General features: G+C 40.7%; 1 protein-coding gene across 1 annotated transcript; it reads left to right on the top strand.

Moving 5' to 3' along the window:
* Positions 1–6,352: 6,352 nt before the first annotated feature.
* LOC124133631 (probable beta-D-xylosidase 2) lies at positions 6,353–16,841 on the top strand. The gene is made up of 12 exons (XM_046498087.2): positions 6,353–6,757; positions 7,160–7,319; positions 8,732–8,902; positions 9,666–9,757; positions 9,990–10,216; positions 10,619–10,872; positions 11,016–11,238; positions 11,670–11,765; positions 11,981–12,192; positions 14,387–14,587; positions 15,221–15,395; positions 16,021–16,841. The coding sequence occupies exons 1-12, from the start codon at positions 6,465–6,467 to the stop codon at positions 16,134–16,136; spliced, it is 2,220 nt and encodes a 739-aa protein (XP_046354043.2). The 5' UTR covers positions 6,353–6,464; the 3' UTR covers positions 16,137–16,841.
* Positions 16,842–17,494: the final 653 nt, after the last annotated feature.

Here is a 17,494-nt window from a genome sequence, read left to right as displayed (position 1 = left end):
AATGCAATGTACGCTTCTTGTAGGTAGAGCAATTCGCTTTTCAGTATTTAGTCCCTCAGCTTTGCCGACTAGTGTGAGGGTTCGCTGATCCCCTTGATGACGGTTGTTGCCACGGTCTACGATTTGCGTGACATTGGGCTTTCCTGACGCATTATTATGATACGTTATTATATAACTGAAATACTGCTCAAAGTCACCATCACTCACTCCTGTATATATATACAGTGCCTTTGCTTGTGCTTCAAAGTAGATTAATTTCGAAGCAAATACAGCATTTATACAGTCACAGACACTCTAACTGAATCTCAATAATGCACGCCTTTAACTGTTGTTGTGTCTTTCGGAGCCATGTTAGAGGCAGGCTATTTAGTGGACCGTGTTACATACAAACACTGGAATAGTCACTCATCAGAGTGAGTGAGTGAATCGGGTTTAACAGCATTTCAGTTATATCGCGGCGTGTCAGCTTAATGTGGGAGGAAAGTCCGAAGTGATGCAGGTCTCAGACGTTTACCATTTCGGTGAAACCCAAGAGCGCGGGCATGGTGCTGACAAACCTAGAAACATAATCGGGGCGAACCGGGATTCGAACCCACAATCATAGGTTTCTGGCGTGCCTAAGGGACGCAACTCTGCACAGCGAATCGCGGCGCCTCAGACGACTGGACCACACGTGCCCCCCGTCCCTCATCAGAACATATTACAGAATTAAAACACAAGACACCAAGACTACTGGTGCAATTATGATGAACAACAAGTGTGATCAAATATGTATGAGTTCATCACATTATTTCTCACAATACAGAAACCTATTTTGAACATTGTCGTATTTTTCAGTTCCTGTGCTCCTGTGATTTTGTTTTGATGAGGACGCAGAGTAACACGTATTCATGCAGTTCGTATTAAACTTTATTCGAACATATTTGATTAATATATACATGTGAAAATAAATAAGAGCTCACTTAGTTTGAGACCCAGTAAAATGATAAGCTATCTTTGGTTCCCAGCCTTGTCTCCAAAATACGCGCCGAAAATAATGCACACAAACACATCTCAACATTTGATTCTGATTGTAAAACCATACTCACTCACTCCATCAGTATATAATCTAATAATGAATCATATACAAACTATGTTATTATTGATTATCCTTTTAAAAGCAACGTATGTCATTTCTTTGTTTGTGTACAAAAAACACTATTAATACGATCACCGCATGTTCCACTATGGCCGGTGTTATTATACTAATTAACGAACAGTTGTATTATAGTGATTAACTGAGAATCTTGGTCCATTATTAATGTTATCCTGATCATTTTTGTAGAAATAAATTGCACAATACCGAATACTCATTACGCTTCAAGTCTCGTCATGTATATGCAATATCATATTTCATTTATAAAATCCCTGCAAAGAATATAATTTTTCGTCCCTTCCTGCAGCCCTGATCTGATATTCCGGGTAGCCCAGGCCACGGGTGAGGAGGTGAGGGCCAAGTTTAATGACTACAGGAGGACAGGACAATTTGGCGTCTACAAGGGTATCAGCTGTTTCAGTCAAGTCCTCAACATCGCGAGAGACACCAGGTGGGGCAGGAATCACGTGAGAGATTCCAGGTGGGCAGGAATCAGGTTACCTCAGATGGGTCAGCCTTGGCTTTTTTCTTGTGAAATGCTATGCACGTTCGATGGCGTGATTAAAAGTTTATTTATTTTATTCGTTTAAAGCTAGATGAATGGCGTACACATTGTTACAACTGATACTACCTTATAGCACATGTGAACAATTTCAGTCCATGCCGACAATAAATACCCTTTCACATGTGGATAAACATGCAGTTTGTGATAGCACATGAAGGCAAAGAACTTCAGAAATCATTTATCGTTAATAGGGTTTCGTACACAATGCATTTTGATTTAATATTTAAAGTGGGTATCGTGCAGGAAGCCGAGGTACCGTACGTCCCCCTGATCCCCACCGAGGTGGCCTAGCTTTGGTTACTGGTGGCCTATAGCCCGTGTTTTAAACTGTATCAATGCTATTGTTATGCCCAAATAGATAAATAGATAGATATTCTTTATTTCCTCCAGATATTGAAGATACATATCATATATGATATTATGTATAATTACAGAGCTGTACAGTAGTACAATTTAACAATATTATGAGAAATGATAACTACAAAATGCATGACAATCAAGCATTCTTATAACTGTTTTGTAACAGATAAAGCAATTTCCTACAGTATCTTGACACAATTACCATAAGGTCACTCCATAGACTTTGAGATAAAGAGCTAACACACTCAGGCATACCGCCAAGTAGTACAGACATGATTATATCATCGTCCTCACTAGATAGTCTTGCAAATGTAGAGACATCTATCACATCACAAATGATTTCAAATAGTTCATTTCTGTCATTCATATTCAATGTACAATACAAAAAGACATGCTTAATAATCATGAGTTACAATTCTACATCGACATTCCCTAGATTCTATATTTAGGCATCCCAGCCGTACAAGATGAGACAGGTTTGGGAACTGTTCAGGACGTTCAAGTGCAAGCAGCCAGAGTCTGTGTTCTGTATCATTACGTAGCGAAACATATCTTTTTAAGTTATGTCTAGATAGCAGCTTAGAGCATACAGCTTCCTGGTCTGCAAAAATAATCCTTTCCTTAACAATATCAGACCATGCCTTTTTACTCGGGAAGCTACATTTAATTAGATAATCTTCTATTTCTGCATAGAGATTGTATTTTTTGACAAGTCTAAGCATGTTATATACAGGTGACAAAGCACATCGTTTTCTGAAGTTGTCCAACGCTATTTCGTATCTAAACTGCCCAAGGCGAGTCATGAATACCTTTTTAAAAACATAGCTGTAACTGGCCCGGCATAGTTTTCCAAGTAGTAACAGTAACTGTTTGTCAATAAAGGATTGGAGAGATATCAAGCCCATGTTGTCCACAGCAACAGTACCTGGGGTACATTTTGGAAGGCCCTGTATTTTTCTAATGAAATAACGTTGAATAACTTCCAGCATATCGTATTCTTTGAGGGTTAATAGTCCCCAGACATTACATCCATAGAGCCCGCATGGGAGTATCACTTGTTCCCAGATCCTTTTTGCTGGGATTGGATTCATGCCTCCAAACTTTAGTCCAGTGTCATTATTACTATTGATTAACATTTTTAACTTTTCACAAGCTAATTGTGTTCGTTCTAAGGAAGACTTATCAGAGCTAATCCTGACACCTGCATATATTATAGATTGCTGAAGTGGAACACACGTACTGCCCAAGTACAGTGATTGAGAGCAGGTAAATTTACGCTGCAAATCAAATATTAGAACAGCGCTTTTTATAACATTGTACTTAAGCTGCCATTTATATGCATACTGATTTACAACATTGAGAAGATCTTGAAGGCCTGTTGGTGAGCTACTAAAGAGTGTTGTATCATCTGCCAAGAGCTGGCCTGGAGTATGTGCCCACGGCAGATTTATGGCTAACATATATATAATGTAAAGAGCCAAGCAGATATAACTCTGCCTTGACCAACTCCTTGGCGTACATGAAACAAGTCTGATTTATAGCCTGCAAAGCTGACATAGGAGTACATGGACATATAAGAGCTACGTAGTATTCGCCATGTTTTATCCGTGATACCAAGGTCATAAAGTTTTAGAAAAAGTCCATCTAGCCATACCCTGTCGAAGGCTTTTTCATTATCTAGAAATGCACAGTAGACTGGAGAACTTTTTTCATTGTAATATGCTATTGCTTCTAATAGCGCGAGGGCCGCAGTATCTGCACCTGCATTCTTGCGAAAGCCAAATTGGAGAAGATGTGGGAAATTACATTTTTTAGTTCCCCAGGATTCTATTCTGTTGAGTATTAGCCTTTCCAATTTTTTACCAAAAGCAGATGTCATAGTTATTCCCCTGTAATTAGCAGGAGTTAATATTGATTTGCCTTCATGACTCACTCGTGTATGTCTGAAATAATGCCGATGTGACGTTAACTTTTAACTCACTCACTCGCTAATTCTTAAAGGAGACAAGGAAGATATTGTTTATTTTGACAGAACATTAAAACACCACGTGCCCAGCGTTCTTCTGCACAATAATGTTTGCAGCAAATGTGATGGTATATGGTTCCGCGCTCAGGGATCTCAAATCCCTGGTTGATAGATATTCTACAGCATACCACACTATCCCAGCACAATGTTCATATCTGCCTTCCGGTTTGCATTTGGGGAATGTTTATTCTTTGAAAGTTAAAACCGATTTGAGCAGTATATAATGACAAAAGTAATTGTACCGGACACTCATGACGAGGGGCCTTTCTTGACGGCGCGCTAGCCTCTCATGTTGTCATGAGTCTCCAAGGCAACCGTCCACGTTATATCCGTGCAAATTCAGGCTGCAAACACTTCTATGTATATGGCGGTCCCATACCAAATACATGCCCATGTACCTACAGATCTGATTGGTATTTTGCTACCGGAAACATATGGAGAGAATCCATTCCTGACAGGAGCCTTTGCTGCAAATTTCTTGAAGGGTCTCCAGGGAAGCGATCCCCGCTACGTCAGAGCCAACGCCGGTTGCAAACATTTCAATGTTCATGTTGGTCCAGAGACTTTATCTGTTTCACGTTTCTCATTTGATGCAAAGGTACGTTGAGGTCAAGGATGGATGCGAGGTCATGCCAAGAGATGAACCATGCAATAGACGTCCCTGGCATCATGCAAGATTTATGTTTGTGGTGGGTGCCACAGGTAGGGGAGGGTACGCTCATCTTTTCGCGAACACCTGGTGTCATCACTATTTGATGGTGATTCATAAATACACGCTCATGATCATGATAGAGTCAGGATCGTAGAATCGACACTGCTTTTGGTTGCGTCTTGTGAATATGGACAGCGTCTTGTTGCTTTTATCTACATGCACCCAGGTGTCACTAACTGTGTAATTTCCAACTCATGACATCCTTACCCGTCAGCTGGAGGGGTTAACCTCTTTGGCCATGTGAACATAGGGTCCGAACCTGGTTCAAATCCCATCACGGGACTCGGAAATATTATGGCCGGTACACCTACATTGTCTGTCCGAATCGTCTAAACAGAGATTCACCCTGGTCCTAGTTATAGGTGCGTGAGCATCACCCTTTTGCGTCTAGGTTCCCAAAGCCTTCACCTTGTCATACTTTGTACATCACCTGCTTGTGAACAGTGTTAGAATCTACACAGAAATGTAGCTCCTATTGTAACAAAGAAGTTGTTCATCCATATCTATATTTTCCTCATTTAGTACTCCAATTTCTAAATGCCTGTAAAAAAGGTCGCTACTGACTGTCAACTTGCCTCAGAAACTCCTCGTGTGACAAGACTCATTTACATGTGTTCGGAGCGAAAACATTATTCTCCCCTTGTGATATGATTCCATTCACGGCAGTAAATTGTAAACAGATTGTCTTTGTATATTGTGGTTTTTTTGAGTATATACACATATTAGGAACAAATATTATACCCACATACATCTCGACGTACATACGAACTTACCTATCCACCAACCAACCTCCTTGACATACATATTTCTTGCAAAATGCACATTTCGGTCTCATATAATGATAATATAGTCTCATTGAAGCTACTTCCAACATTACCTTTGCACACCCATTCAAAATATTGAAAATCTCTAGAAATTATAATATGTAGATCGCACGAAATCACAATATGAAATTTCATTTTTAGAGACCGTCTACTCATTATCAAAGTAGGTCAACGTTAACGATTCGTTGTAAACATTGTATTTTGCGGTAAACGTGTTCTACAAGATGGAACAAATGTTGGATTCATTCTTATCAGCATATGACCTCATTCTATGTCATTCTACATCTGGACACAATCATTAGGGAAGCAAAGAAGGCTATTATGATGCCGACTGATCCTCAACAAACCTCTATAACTGTACCAAGTTGTCAGGACAATACTTGTATAAAGACAATCCAAGGGTATTAAGGTTTCCTGTAAATCACTGTAATGCATACAGAAATCTAGAGCTAATAGAGGTCAAAGGTAAATTCATGTATTGCACAGTTTAGACATGAATACAAAGTTATTTATATAAATAATGACAGATATTTTGAACCATTCACTTTTATACATGTCAAATCTAAAGTTCCATAATAATATTCAACTAAAATACAACATACAGTTACTTCGAATTCCGTTTCCCAATTTCTTATTGACAATTGTTTTGCGCAAGAGAAATGAAGAAAACATTCCGAAATGGTTTGTCATTCAGCATAATCTATGTTATCTAAAAACCAAGAAAACGGGCCACGATACATATTCATGCAACCATATGTAGATAAAATGAGTCACGTTATGCCTCTGTAACATATCCCGACGAAGTCCTCACACAGTCATTCTCTCCGTGTCGTTCCTACACAATGTGTCTCCTCCTTCTCGTCTTCGTGCCCCTAGTTGTGGGGGACTACCCCTTTAGAAATACCTCTCTCCCCTGGGAGGACAGAGTCAACGATCTCGTTGGGCGCCTCACCCTGGACGAGATCCAGCTACAGATGGCCCGTGGGGGCTCAGGACTAAACGGCGGCCCCGCCCCTGCTATACCCCGTCTGGGTATCAAACCCTACTCCTGGAACACCGAGTGTCTCCGTGGGGATGTGTGGGCGGGTGCCGCTACCTCCTTCCCCCAGGCACTGGGACTTGCAGCCTCATTCAGGTAAAATAACTATACAAATTCAAATTCAAGTTCAACCCTTTGCTATGATAATACGTGGACTATCGTGGTCCCCAATTGGTCGTCAGAAGCGACTTAATGGATCAGATGGACTTGCTTGATTTCGTTTTATCGTTCTCCGATTGCGGGGATCATAACATCAATCGCTGGATTGCCTGGTCAACTCGAAAATGATCAGTCTGCCGTCATATAGCTGTAATAGTGCTGAACAAACTTAAGTAAGAAATGCTGAACTATTGCAACATCGTCTCGCCCATATGCAAATCATTCACCAAATGGTGTTTTCATTTCCAATAGTTAAATGCAAAACACTATATTAGCTAAACATGTAAGTGAATTTATTGACATCCAAGCAAAATGTTGTATGATTCGCCCTTCCTGCAGCACAGATCTGATATTCCGGGTAGCCCAGGCAACGGGTGAGGAGGTGAGGGCCAAGTATAACTATTTCACAGCGCATGGGATATACGGCACTTACAAGGGTATCAGCTGTTTCAGCCCGGTCATCAACATCGTGAGAGACCCCAGGTGGGGCAGGAATCAGGTGAGAGACCCCAGAGGCGACGGGAATTAGGGCTGCCTTCGACTGGATCATGTGCGATTATGCTGCCTTGCCCTCTTTAGCCTTGTCGTTATCTTATAGATCTCTTTCGATATCGTCATTATGATACTCGTTCAGTTACAGTTCCTTTACAAACGTTCCTTGAAACATATTACCTACACAATGACAGCAAAGGCTAATAGCGCCATTCATATATGCTTGCATAATTGAATAGAATCCAGTCTTTGGAACATAATGGCCATCTGCCATCTGTCAAGCATAACTGGGACGTCTACAGAATCTAGGCAGGTGATCAACACGGTGTCTGCTTCTCATGTCTTGTATAAAGTATTAATATGCTGTGTTACTATTTACTCGAGGAGCCTGTCCCCGAAACGTGATAGCTGCTACAGTTAATTTCATCTTGACACGGGTGGAAAACATTTCTTGCATTGATCGAAACGCATCATACTCATCACTTGATTTCACGATTCAGCACAACATTGTTCATGGAGTATTGATTTGAAACTAAGTCCCGGTAAAATTATTTCCATTTGACGTAACACAACATAAACTTGGCAGAAACAATATGAGGATAAGTATAATTTACTAATGAAATTGGTTATTTTGGTACAATATAAGGTTTTGTTAATGTTTTCTTATTTATGATCCAGAAATGAAATCAAGTCTTTGAAAGGCACATAAGGAAGAGGATTTATGGACGTCTACTTCTTTTTTATGAGGAACACAATGTTTCGGGTGGTGAAGGAGTAAGTATATACTCCGAAACGTTGTGTCCCTCATAATAAAGAAGATGACATCCACAAATTATCTTCCTCAGAGACGAAATGTCTGTCAATTATGCGAAATGATCATGATCAGGGAGGGTCTGTTGCTTTCGTTGGAATATGTTATTCAATAGATGACCTCTATGACAGATTTACATACTCCTTGATCAAGAACATGTGTGATAGCACACATATCGGTGAACTTTAAGCTAAAATAAAGAAACGAAAAAGTAGACCACAGTGACCTACTAGTATAATGACAACTGTTTAGTTTGATACACATTTGTAGTTTATCTTGTGAAACCACTGCATACATTGACATTACAAAATTACTGCAGAAAATAGCAAGGTTTAAAAACGGTACGTTTACATTGACCTTATCCTTATCACGTTATCTGTATAATCTATAACCGTAATCTAAGGCGAACAGTACCGTGCCCTGGGTTACGATGTCACCAAACCGTCTTCAAGGGTATGGACATGATTTTGACCTACTACCAGACAAATAAGAAGGAACAACCCACGTTATGTACGTTAAACAGTTGAGGGAATATCCTGACACTAAAAACAACAAAACCATTATTTGTAGCTTCGGTTCATACAGTCCCTATTGCTCATTTTGTACAGGAAACATATGGAGAGGATCCACACCTGTCAGGTGTCTTTGCTGCCAATTTCGTGAAGGGTCTCCAGGGAAGTGATCCCCGCTACGTCAGAGCCAACGCCGGCTGCAAGCACTTCAATGTCCATGGCGGCCCCGATAATATACCGTCTTCACGCTTCTCGTTTGATGCAGAGGTCAGAAATATAAGGGCACGTCACGTCACATAACTTCACAGTGACAACAAAATCCATGCATCTAAAAGTGTCTATTCTTCATTCCTTTTCATTAATTGTCATTGACATTTCGTGTTCCGTAACATGGAAGAAATCTGGCATATTCCCAAATTGATTGTTTTCGGACAAATATTCGGATATCTCAACTTTTGTTGTGATGTAACTGAGAGATGACGAAAACGTATTACTACCAACAGTTGCACAGCTAGTGTAATGTCCGTGAATGCAATATAGGATTCTATTTGTGGCCATTCCTTTCTTAGTAAATCATATCGACATTTCCATAATCATATGAAACCTATGTCAAATGCAAAGTCCGTTGTTCAATATAGAGATCGACATCAACGTCAATCTAATTCAGTTTATCATTTGTCAACTTATTTTTAATGTTTAGGAAGTAAAACCTGCAATTTACATGTACATGTATATGGCACCACTAAAATTGACTAATTGAGTTCTGTCATTGTACATTGGGGGCGGAGGGGAAACCTCTTCGTAGACCTAGTTTGTTCGATTCCCTACCATGTGTGAAGCCCATTTCCATTTAACCTCACTCACTCAAACCACCCGCCCGCCCATCACTCACTCACTCACTCACTCACTCACTCACTCACTCACTCACTCACTCACTCACTCACTCACTCACTCACTCACTCACTCACTCACTCACTCACTCACTCACTCACTCACTCACTCACTCACTCACTCACTCTTGTTCTTACAGGTGTCTGAAAGAGACTGGCGAACTACATTTCTCCCAGCATTCCGCACCTGTGTTAAGGCCGGGACCTACAGTCTCATGTGCAGTTACAATAAGTGGGTAGTCAAAATGAAAGCTACTTCTAAAAACGAAACATTACTCCTCAATCATCCGTTCTACCAGAATTGCCGAGTTCTACATTCTACAACGACAGTCTATTTCTATTTCCATAAATTCGCGTCCTGCGGTCCGTTCCACAAAGCTGGAAGACAAACTGTGTGTTGCTATCGGTAAAAGTGATATGATTTCGTAAGAATCCAATTTAATGTGTATCCCGTATTTTTCAAGAATCAACGGAGTTCCAGCATGCGCCAACAAGAAGCTTCTGACGGATATTCTGAGAACCGAATGGGGTTTCAAAGGTTACGTGGTCAGTGACCAATCTGCCATTGAGAACATCATCACTCTACACCACTACCTCAACAACAGCGTCGACACCGTCGCAGCGTGTGTGAAGGCTGGATGCAACCTCGAGTTGTCACTAAACTTAACTCAGCCCGTTTTCATGTCAGTTGGTACGTATATATTGTTCACGGTTTAGAGTTTACCATCGAGAAACGCGTTCGTTGTTCATCTGATTGCCGCACGATCCCATCTGGACGTCATTTGGCGTGAGCACCTGACCAACATCTATACTAAAGTTCATAGTTAACAGAGTAAAAAATAATAGTAACAATACATATCTGCAAAATGCACATGAATGCTTGTTTGTTTGAGTATATACAGTATACTGACTCCGAGCCGACCGGTCCTTGTTTTTGCCCCTAAGGCCGAACGGGTAGGGTAACATCAAGTACCATCTTTTAACGTCTTTTCGTATGACGCGACGAGGAATCGAAACTATCACAATCAATGTAGGGCTCTGAAATGCACCATGTAAGCTACAGTACTGAGCAGTGTTGTCTGCTTTCTTGCAGTTGATGCTGTGAAACAAGGCAAGCTGACTGAAGACGTGGTCAGGACCAGAGCTAAGGAGCTTTTCAATGTCAGGATGAGGCTTGGAGAGTTCGACCCACCGGAAATGAATCAATACACAAAACTGAACGTTTCAATAGTTCAGGGTGAGGCTCACAGGAACCTGTCTGTTGAGGCAGCATTGAAGACATTTGTGTTGCTGAAAAACCAAGAAAATGTGCTTCCCTTAAAGCCATCGAGCTACAAGAATGTGGCGGTAGGTGTGTGCTATTGAACAAAATAACATAGATTTGTTTTGACAGGCTCGGGTGTAATAAGTGTCATTTACCTGTAATAGTTGAATGCGGTGTTAAGTATAAAATAACCAAAACACAATGAAAGTGGATTCTTGTCCAACAGGTTGTCGGACCAATGGCCAACAATTCGAATGCACTCTTTGGAGACTACACCGCTGACATGAACCCCAGATACACCACCAACCCTCTACAAGGCGTACAGTCTATCTGGTCTACAGTGAGGTATGGAGCAGGCTGCACAGACACCAAATGCACCCAGTATAACTCCCAGGAAGTCCAGACAGCAGCAAAAGGCAGTGATCTACTTTTTGTGTGTCTTGGCACAGGTGAGGCCCTTAATCTCAATTGAGCAACATTTTTCTGTTTATGATTTATTTGGTGAAGACATACTGTGTTTATTTGCAAATAATAAATCAATTTCACATTAGAAATAAAACAAAACAGACTCCCTAAAGCTCTCTATGATTTTCATAAGTTATGCATAGAAAATTAGATATTAATTTATGCTTGCTTGCCGGTTGGGTGGGCACCCTGATTTTTCAGTCACCCATTCATGTGATTTTCACCGCAGTTTTGCGCCCGATGGTGTTTGTATCGGCGGATTGTTGACGTTTTACATTTTGTCAAAGTACAGTTCGGAAGTAGACTTCAGATCAAAATCAAAAACCAGTTTATGTAGGGTAAATATGGAATCCTATGACTTTTTAGAATTTGTGCAGAGCCTAGTTGTTGATGAGAACCAAACATTTTCTTTCAGGTACGGAGATAGAGTCTGAAGGCAACGACAGGGCCAATCTGGACCTCCCTGGACAACAGCTGCAACTGCTGCAGGAAGCTGTCACCGCCGGCCAGGGTAGGTGGGAGTTTGACAACACATTTAATAACATTGAGCCACTACGGGTATGTTCGAAAATTCATAATACAAATGGCCATTTCTCTGTCATCTCTTAAGACAGTGTTGCAACCTACTACAACCAAAACAATTAAAACAACGGCAACACCAACCAAATTCACACTATTGGATATTATTGTCGACTCGACAAGTGATCAGTTCGTCTTTCCTTCCAGTATCGGGTGCGAAGGTCATTCTTCTTCTCTTCAATGCTGGACCACTCAACATCACATGGGCTGTTGACAGTCCAAAGGTTCAGGCCATCATGGAACTATTTTTTCCAGCTCAAGCGACAGGCGAGGCATTGCGACGGGTGCTTTTAGCTGAAGGACCCAAATCAGTTCCAGCTGCCAGACTTCCGGTCACGTGGCCAAGGTATATGGACACAGTAAGTATAAGTATTGTAGTTATTACATCACAGCCTATAGTAAAGCTTTGCAAGGTCATACAGTTCTTTCGCAATAGTTGTTTGATCAAGGTTACATCACAGTGGACATGTGAAAGGTCAAGGTCACTGTGAATGTCACTCGTTACGTATGTTTCTCCTTTTGAAGACTTTCGTATTTTGTTCACATTATTAGGATTTAAGTGTTCATCAGACCTCGGTATTTCTTCAGAAAACATTTGAATGTCAGTGCCGACAGAACATTTTCGTAAGTGACGGTACCGTGACACTATTGTTTCATATCTAGTTTGCCGCATGTGCCGTGAATAATGTTGATGTTCTTCCTTAATATATATATTTATAAGGTGGAGATAGTTCCTCAAAAAGGCACTGAGGGTAATGAAAGTGAGTCAGTTGTCAGTTTATGTCAGTGTCAACTTGGTATAAATGATATATAAAAACATGGCACATATAAGGCCAGTATGTTAACTGAGGAAGAGATCTGCCCAAGCCATGTATCAGTACTGTCAACTTTTGACTTGACTCTAAGACCTGAAGACATGTCCATTTCCCTTTTGTGTTGGATTTCAAAGCTCCAACGTGGTGGCAATGAGTAACGTATCTATCTTCTGGGGTTCAGGTCAATTTGTCAATAATGGAAACAAATGCCGTCTGAAATTTGGGGGTTAAGATATATTGGCAAGAAGTAGGCATCCCCATGGGCACCAACTGCCAACCCCTTCTTGCGGATCTGTTTCTTTATACATATGAATCAGAATCTTTGCTCGGATTGGCAAAGTCAAAACAAGGTAATCAGGACAAGACCGCTTCGTCACTTTCCCTTCAGGTCGAGCAAGATTCCAGCAGCTCCAGCCCTTGGTTTCTACATTTCACCACTTTTCAGATACAATAGAGCATGCTCTTTCTACCATGTTTTCAAAGAGCGTAATGCAACTCTTGCTCAGAAATGGTTTGATTAAGGTAACAACAGTAAAGCTTTGAAAAGTGTCATGGTAGACAGGTGTAGGAATTTTCAAAATTCGACTCATCAGTGACAAAAATGATGTCCGATGCAGTTTCCTATCTTTACTTGTACCATGTGTATTTTAATGTGTTCGTGATGGGTACCATCGTTGACGCAGGATATGCTCACCTTTTCGTGAAGCCCTGGTATCATCACTATCTGATACACACCTGCGCATGACATAGTCGGAATCGTACAATGTTTTGGACATTTCATTTGGGTGTTGTCGCTTTTATTTGTTTAAAGAAATACCTGCAAATTGTATCGTGTACATTCCTTGTTTATCTCACTGCTCAGGGCATGGTAAATCATGAATCTGGGCTAACCATCATCGAAACTGTCAGGTAGGCATGAGTGAGTGAATTTGGTGTAACGCCGCTTTAAACAGTAGTTCAGGTACTTCACGGCGTGTTAGCTTTTCTGAGAGGAAAGCCAAAAATGATGCGGGTATTAGATGTTAACTTCATTGGTGACGACCATGAGCACGGTAATGGTGCTGACATAATCATATACACTATCAGGACGAATCTGCCTTTAGATAACACGATCTGGCATATCCTGGTATTAATCATAAACACTATCAGGACGAATCTGCCTTTAGATAACACGATCTGACATATCCTGGTAATAATCATAAAAACTATCAGGACGAATCTGCCTTTAGATAACACGATCTGGCATATCCTGGTAATAAGCATAAACACTATCAGGACGAATCTAGCTTTAGATAACACTATCTGGCATATCCTGGTAATAATCATAAACATTGTCAGGACGAATCTGCCTTAAGATAACACGATCTGGCATATCCTGGTAATAATCACAAACATTATCAGGACGAATCTTCCTTTAGATGACACGATCTGGCATATCCTGGTAATAATCACAAACATTATCAGGACGAATCTGCCTTTAGATAACACGATCTGGCATATCCTGGTAATAATCACAAACACTATCAGGACGAATCTGCCTTTAGATAACACGATCTGGCATATCCTGGTAATAATCATAAACATTGTCAGGACGAATCTGCCTTTAGATAACACGATCTGATATATCCTGGTGATGAACATGTTCATCTGTGGATTCTTATATAAATAGTACCCGGACTACATCAAATGTAACAGATTGATGTGAAAGTACGATTAATTACCTATATTATTTCACAAGGTGCCTGACATGACAAATTACTCAATGGTCGGACGCACATACCGGTACGCCAAGTATCCAGTTCTCTTCCCCTTCGGCTACGGTCTCTCCTACACCAGCTTCTTCTACCACATTTTGGAGTATCCCACTCAGGTGACAGCCGGGGACGATCTGACTGGTTCTGTCTCACTTATCAATCGGGGATCTTTTGATGCTGATGAGGTATGTATCGCCGAAAGTGCTATGAAATTGTTTTAGAATACAAAGAATTACCGACTTTCCACCTTTCTGAAATACCAACACAAGTATCTTGAAGGAAAACATTCATCATCTTCATATGGATATACCAGCACGGCAATGCCACTTCCAGATTTTCTCACTTCTTTGCCCACCATTTAATGTGCGTTAAATATCTTTGAAACAGCTCGAGAGTATCATTTGTTGTTAAAGGGTGCACTAAAAATATGCCAACTATATGACGGCGGTCTGTAAACAATCGCGTTTGGACCAGACAATCCAGTGAGTGATATCATGAGCATCGATCTACGCATTTGCGATACGATGACATGCATCAACCAAGCCTGAAAGCCTGACCACTCGATTCCGTTAGTCGCCTCTCACAACTGAAGATCAATTCTAACCCAGATCTCTACAGGTCTTTGAGAGTAAACGAAAAGAGATATGTCAGTGGGATACCTATATTTTGACCGTTGTTTATTAACAATGATATAGAGGTCAGGGTCTGTCGGAAAGGAATTGTTAAATATAAATATTAAATAGATGTGAACAATGCCTGTCGCGAGTATCAGAACAATACTTCTATTATTTAAAACGCACAACGTTGCTCTATTTCAGGTCATCCAGGTGTATATATCCTGGTCGAACGCCACGGTGACGGTTCCACAGCTTCAGTTGGTGTCCTTCAACAGGATGTTTGCACCACGGGGCGCCCAGACGTCATGGGAATTCACCATCTCGGCTGAGTCCATGGCAGTGTGGACTGAACAAAATGGATGGGTTGTTGAACCAGGTAAGCCGATCGTCCTAGTTCCAAACCACACGATGATTTATTGTGACTTTGTGCGAGTGTACGACCGATGCACTGTGAGTGGCATGTGATCAAGACCAGAAAACCCAATGGTTGGCGTCATAAACAGGTTTCGAAGAGAGAACACAGCCTGTGTGCAAATATATTATTTCCATCTATCATTAACTCCGCTATATAATAGCGCCCAGTAGATAATAGATCTGGGCCTGACGAAGCAATCGTGGATAGCACAACCTAGGAGTACAATCAGTTCACAAATTGTAAACATCCTATCCTCTTTTATATCCGTTGTTATAGCTGGCTCCAAAGAGGAACTGATGTATCATTTACTGTTGACTTCTAATGATATTAAGGGGGAAAGGGGCAAGAACGGAATAAGCAGCGTCAGCTTGTTTGACCAATATTGACAATAAGAAGGAAAATTGTATTTCGTATACTTCTTTTTGGATAATCGTAGATCTAAAAGCATTACTAAAACAATTTCCTCAACAGTAGTTTGTGCGTTTCTGATTGACACATTAAATGATCAATAAGTGAAAATATTCAGTATTCAAAAATAAACCGGGCGTAATAGTATAGACTAAATCAATTCCATGTTTCCTTTCAGGCGTCATTTCAATATGGGTAGGGGGTCAGCAGCCTAACGCCAGCCCCGCTGTTGAGTCCAATGTCATTGCTGGCCAGTTCACGGTTACAGGGAAAAAAGTACTTGGTCGATATTGATGAAAAGCCTTCAAGTACAGTTGGACACTCGATTTTTCTGGCTATCTTCTAAATATGGATAAATGTGACCAATAAAACTAATATTGACCTGTGAGCGATGGAACACCATGTGGAACTGCGGTGTATGTAACCAAATGGTAAAATGTGTTAAATCGGTAATCAGTACTGTTAAGTCTATTTTTGGAAACATTTTGCTTACATGATTTACGTCAGAGGTGACTGTAGAGATCTGGGTTAGAATTGATCTTCAGCAACCCATGCTTGTTGTAAAAGGCGACTAACGGGATCGAGTGGTCAGGCTCGCTGACTTGGTTGATGCATGCCATAGTATCCCAATTGCGTAGATCAATGCTCATGATGCAAATCACTGGATTGTCTGGTCCGGACGCGATTATTTACAACCCGACGTCATATAGCTGGATTATTGCTGAGTGCGGCGTTAAACAGCAACAGCAGCATCCTTACTGTGTTCTTTTGCAGTTTGTTTCCTTTATTTCATTTTATGTTACTCAGATATTAAAGATTTACAAGAGCCCCTGTTGGTAACGCAAATTGCCCAAAATGTCATTTTGTTAATCGGCTAGCGTAAAGCCTCGTCCTCGTACTGAGCTCACTACTTCAATCAAAATTGTATGTAGTAAAAACATTAAATAGCACGAATGATCATTTATGTAATTTATTTATGAATTAAAGTCATCCAATTTCGCTTTTGGTACGATTTTAGTGGCACTGAAACAGTATCTTTGTGACGCATAAGGTCTTCTTGAGTCCTTTGAACAGTCGTATAACAATTAAAAATATCTGCTAAAAGCGTGTGTCTCGTCAATCTCGATTTATATATTCTGCTTGTCAAATACGTTGGAGACATGATGATCATTGAATGTACAAAAGAGAATAAGACTATGCGCATCTTATACCTTGCACGTCGAGGTGCCAAACCAAGAATCTGAATCACAGTGTAATCAACAAAGGATTCTGGCACGCCTAAGGGACGCAACTCTGAGCAGCATCTTGCGCTGCATTAGACGATCTACACACAATCTAGCCCTCAGCTTACATTATATAATCAAAGAAGTGCGAATACATGAAGATTAATGTAATTCAGTTTAAGCGGTCATTATAGGGGTGTATCTACCTGGTCTACTGCCATGAACGTCGCGATCGGGTGAGACCACATTACATACACAATTCACCGTGCATAAAACATTATTTCTCGTCGTTAGATCTTTGTATATATTTAGCAACATACGTCCATTTCGATACATCTGTAAGCTTGTCAAAATCGCCAGATGTTCCCGTGGTTTAGTCAGGGGAACATTGACTTGCTAAAATAGCAGTGAAAACTATACGCATGGATC

This window comes from Haliotis rufescens, unplaced genomic scaffold, assembly GCF_023055435.1.
Source record: "Haliotis rufescens isolate VD_foot unplaced genomic scaffold, xgHalRufe1.0.p SCAF_5, whole genome shotgun sequence".
Lineage (NCBI taxonomy): Eukaryota > Metazoa > Mollusca > Gastropoda > Lepetellida > Haliotidae > Haliotis > Haliotis rufescens.
The sequence above is the reverse complement of the archived record's forward strand: the minus strand, read 5'-3'. Positions and strand labels throughout refer to the sequence as shown.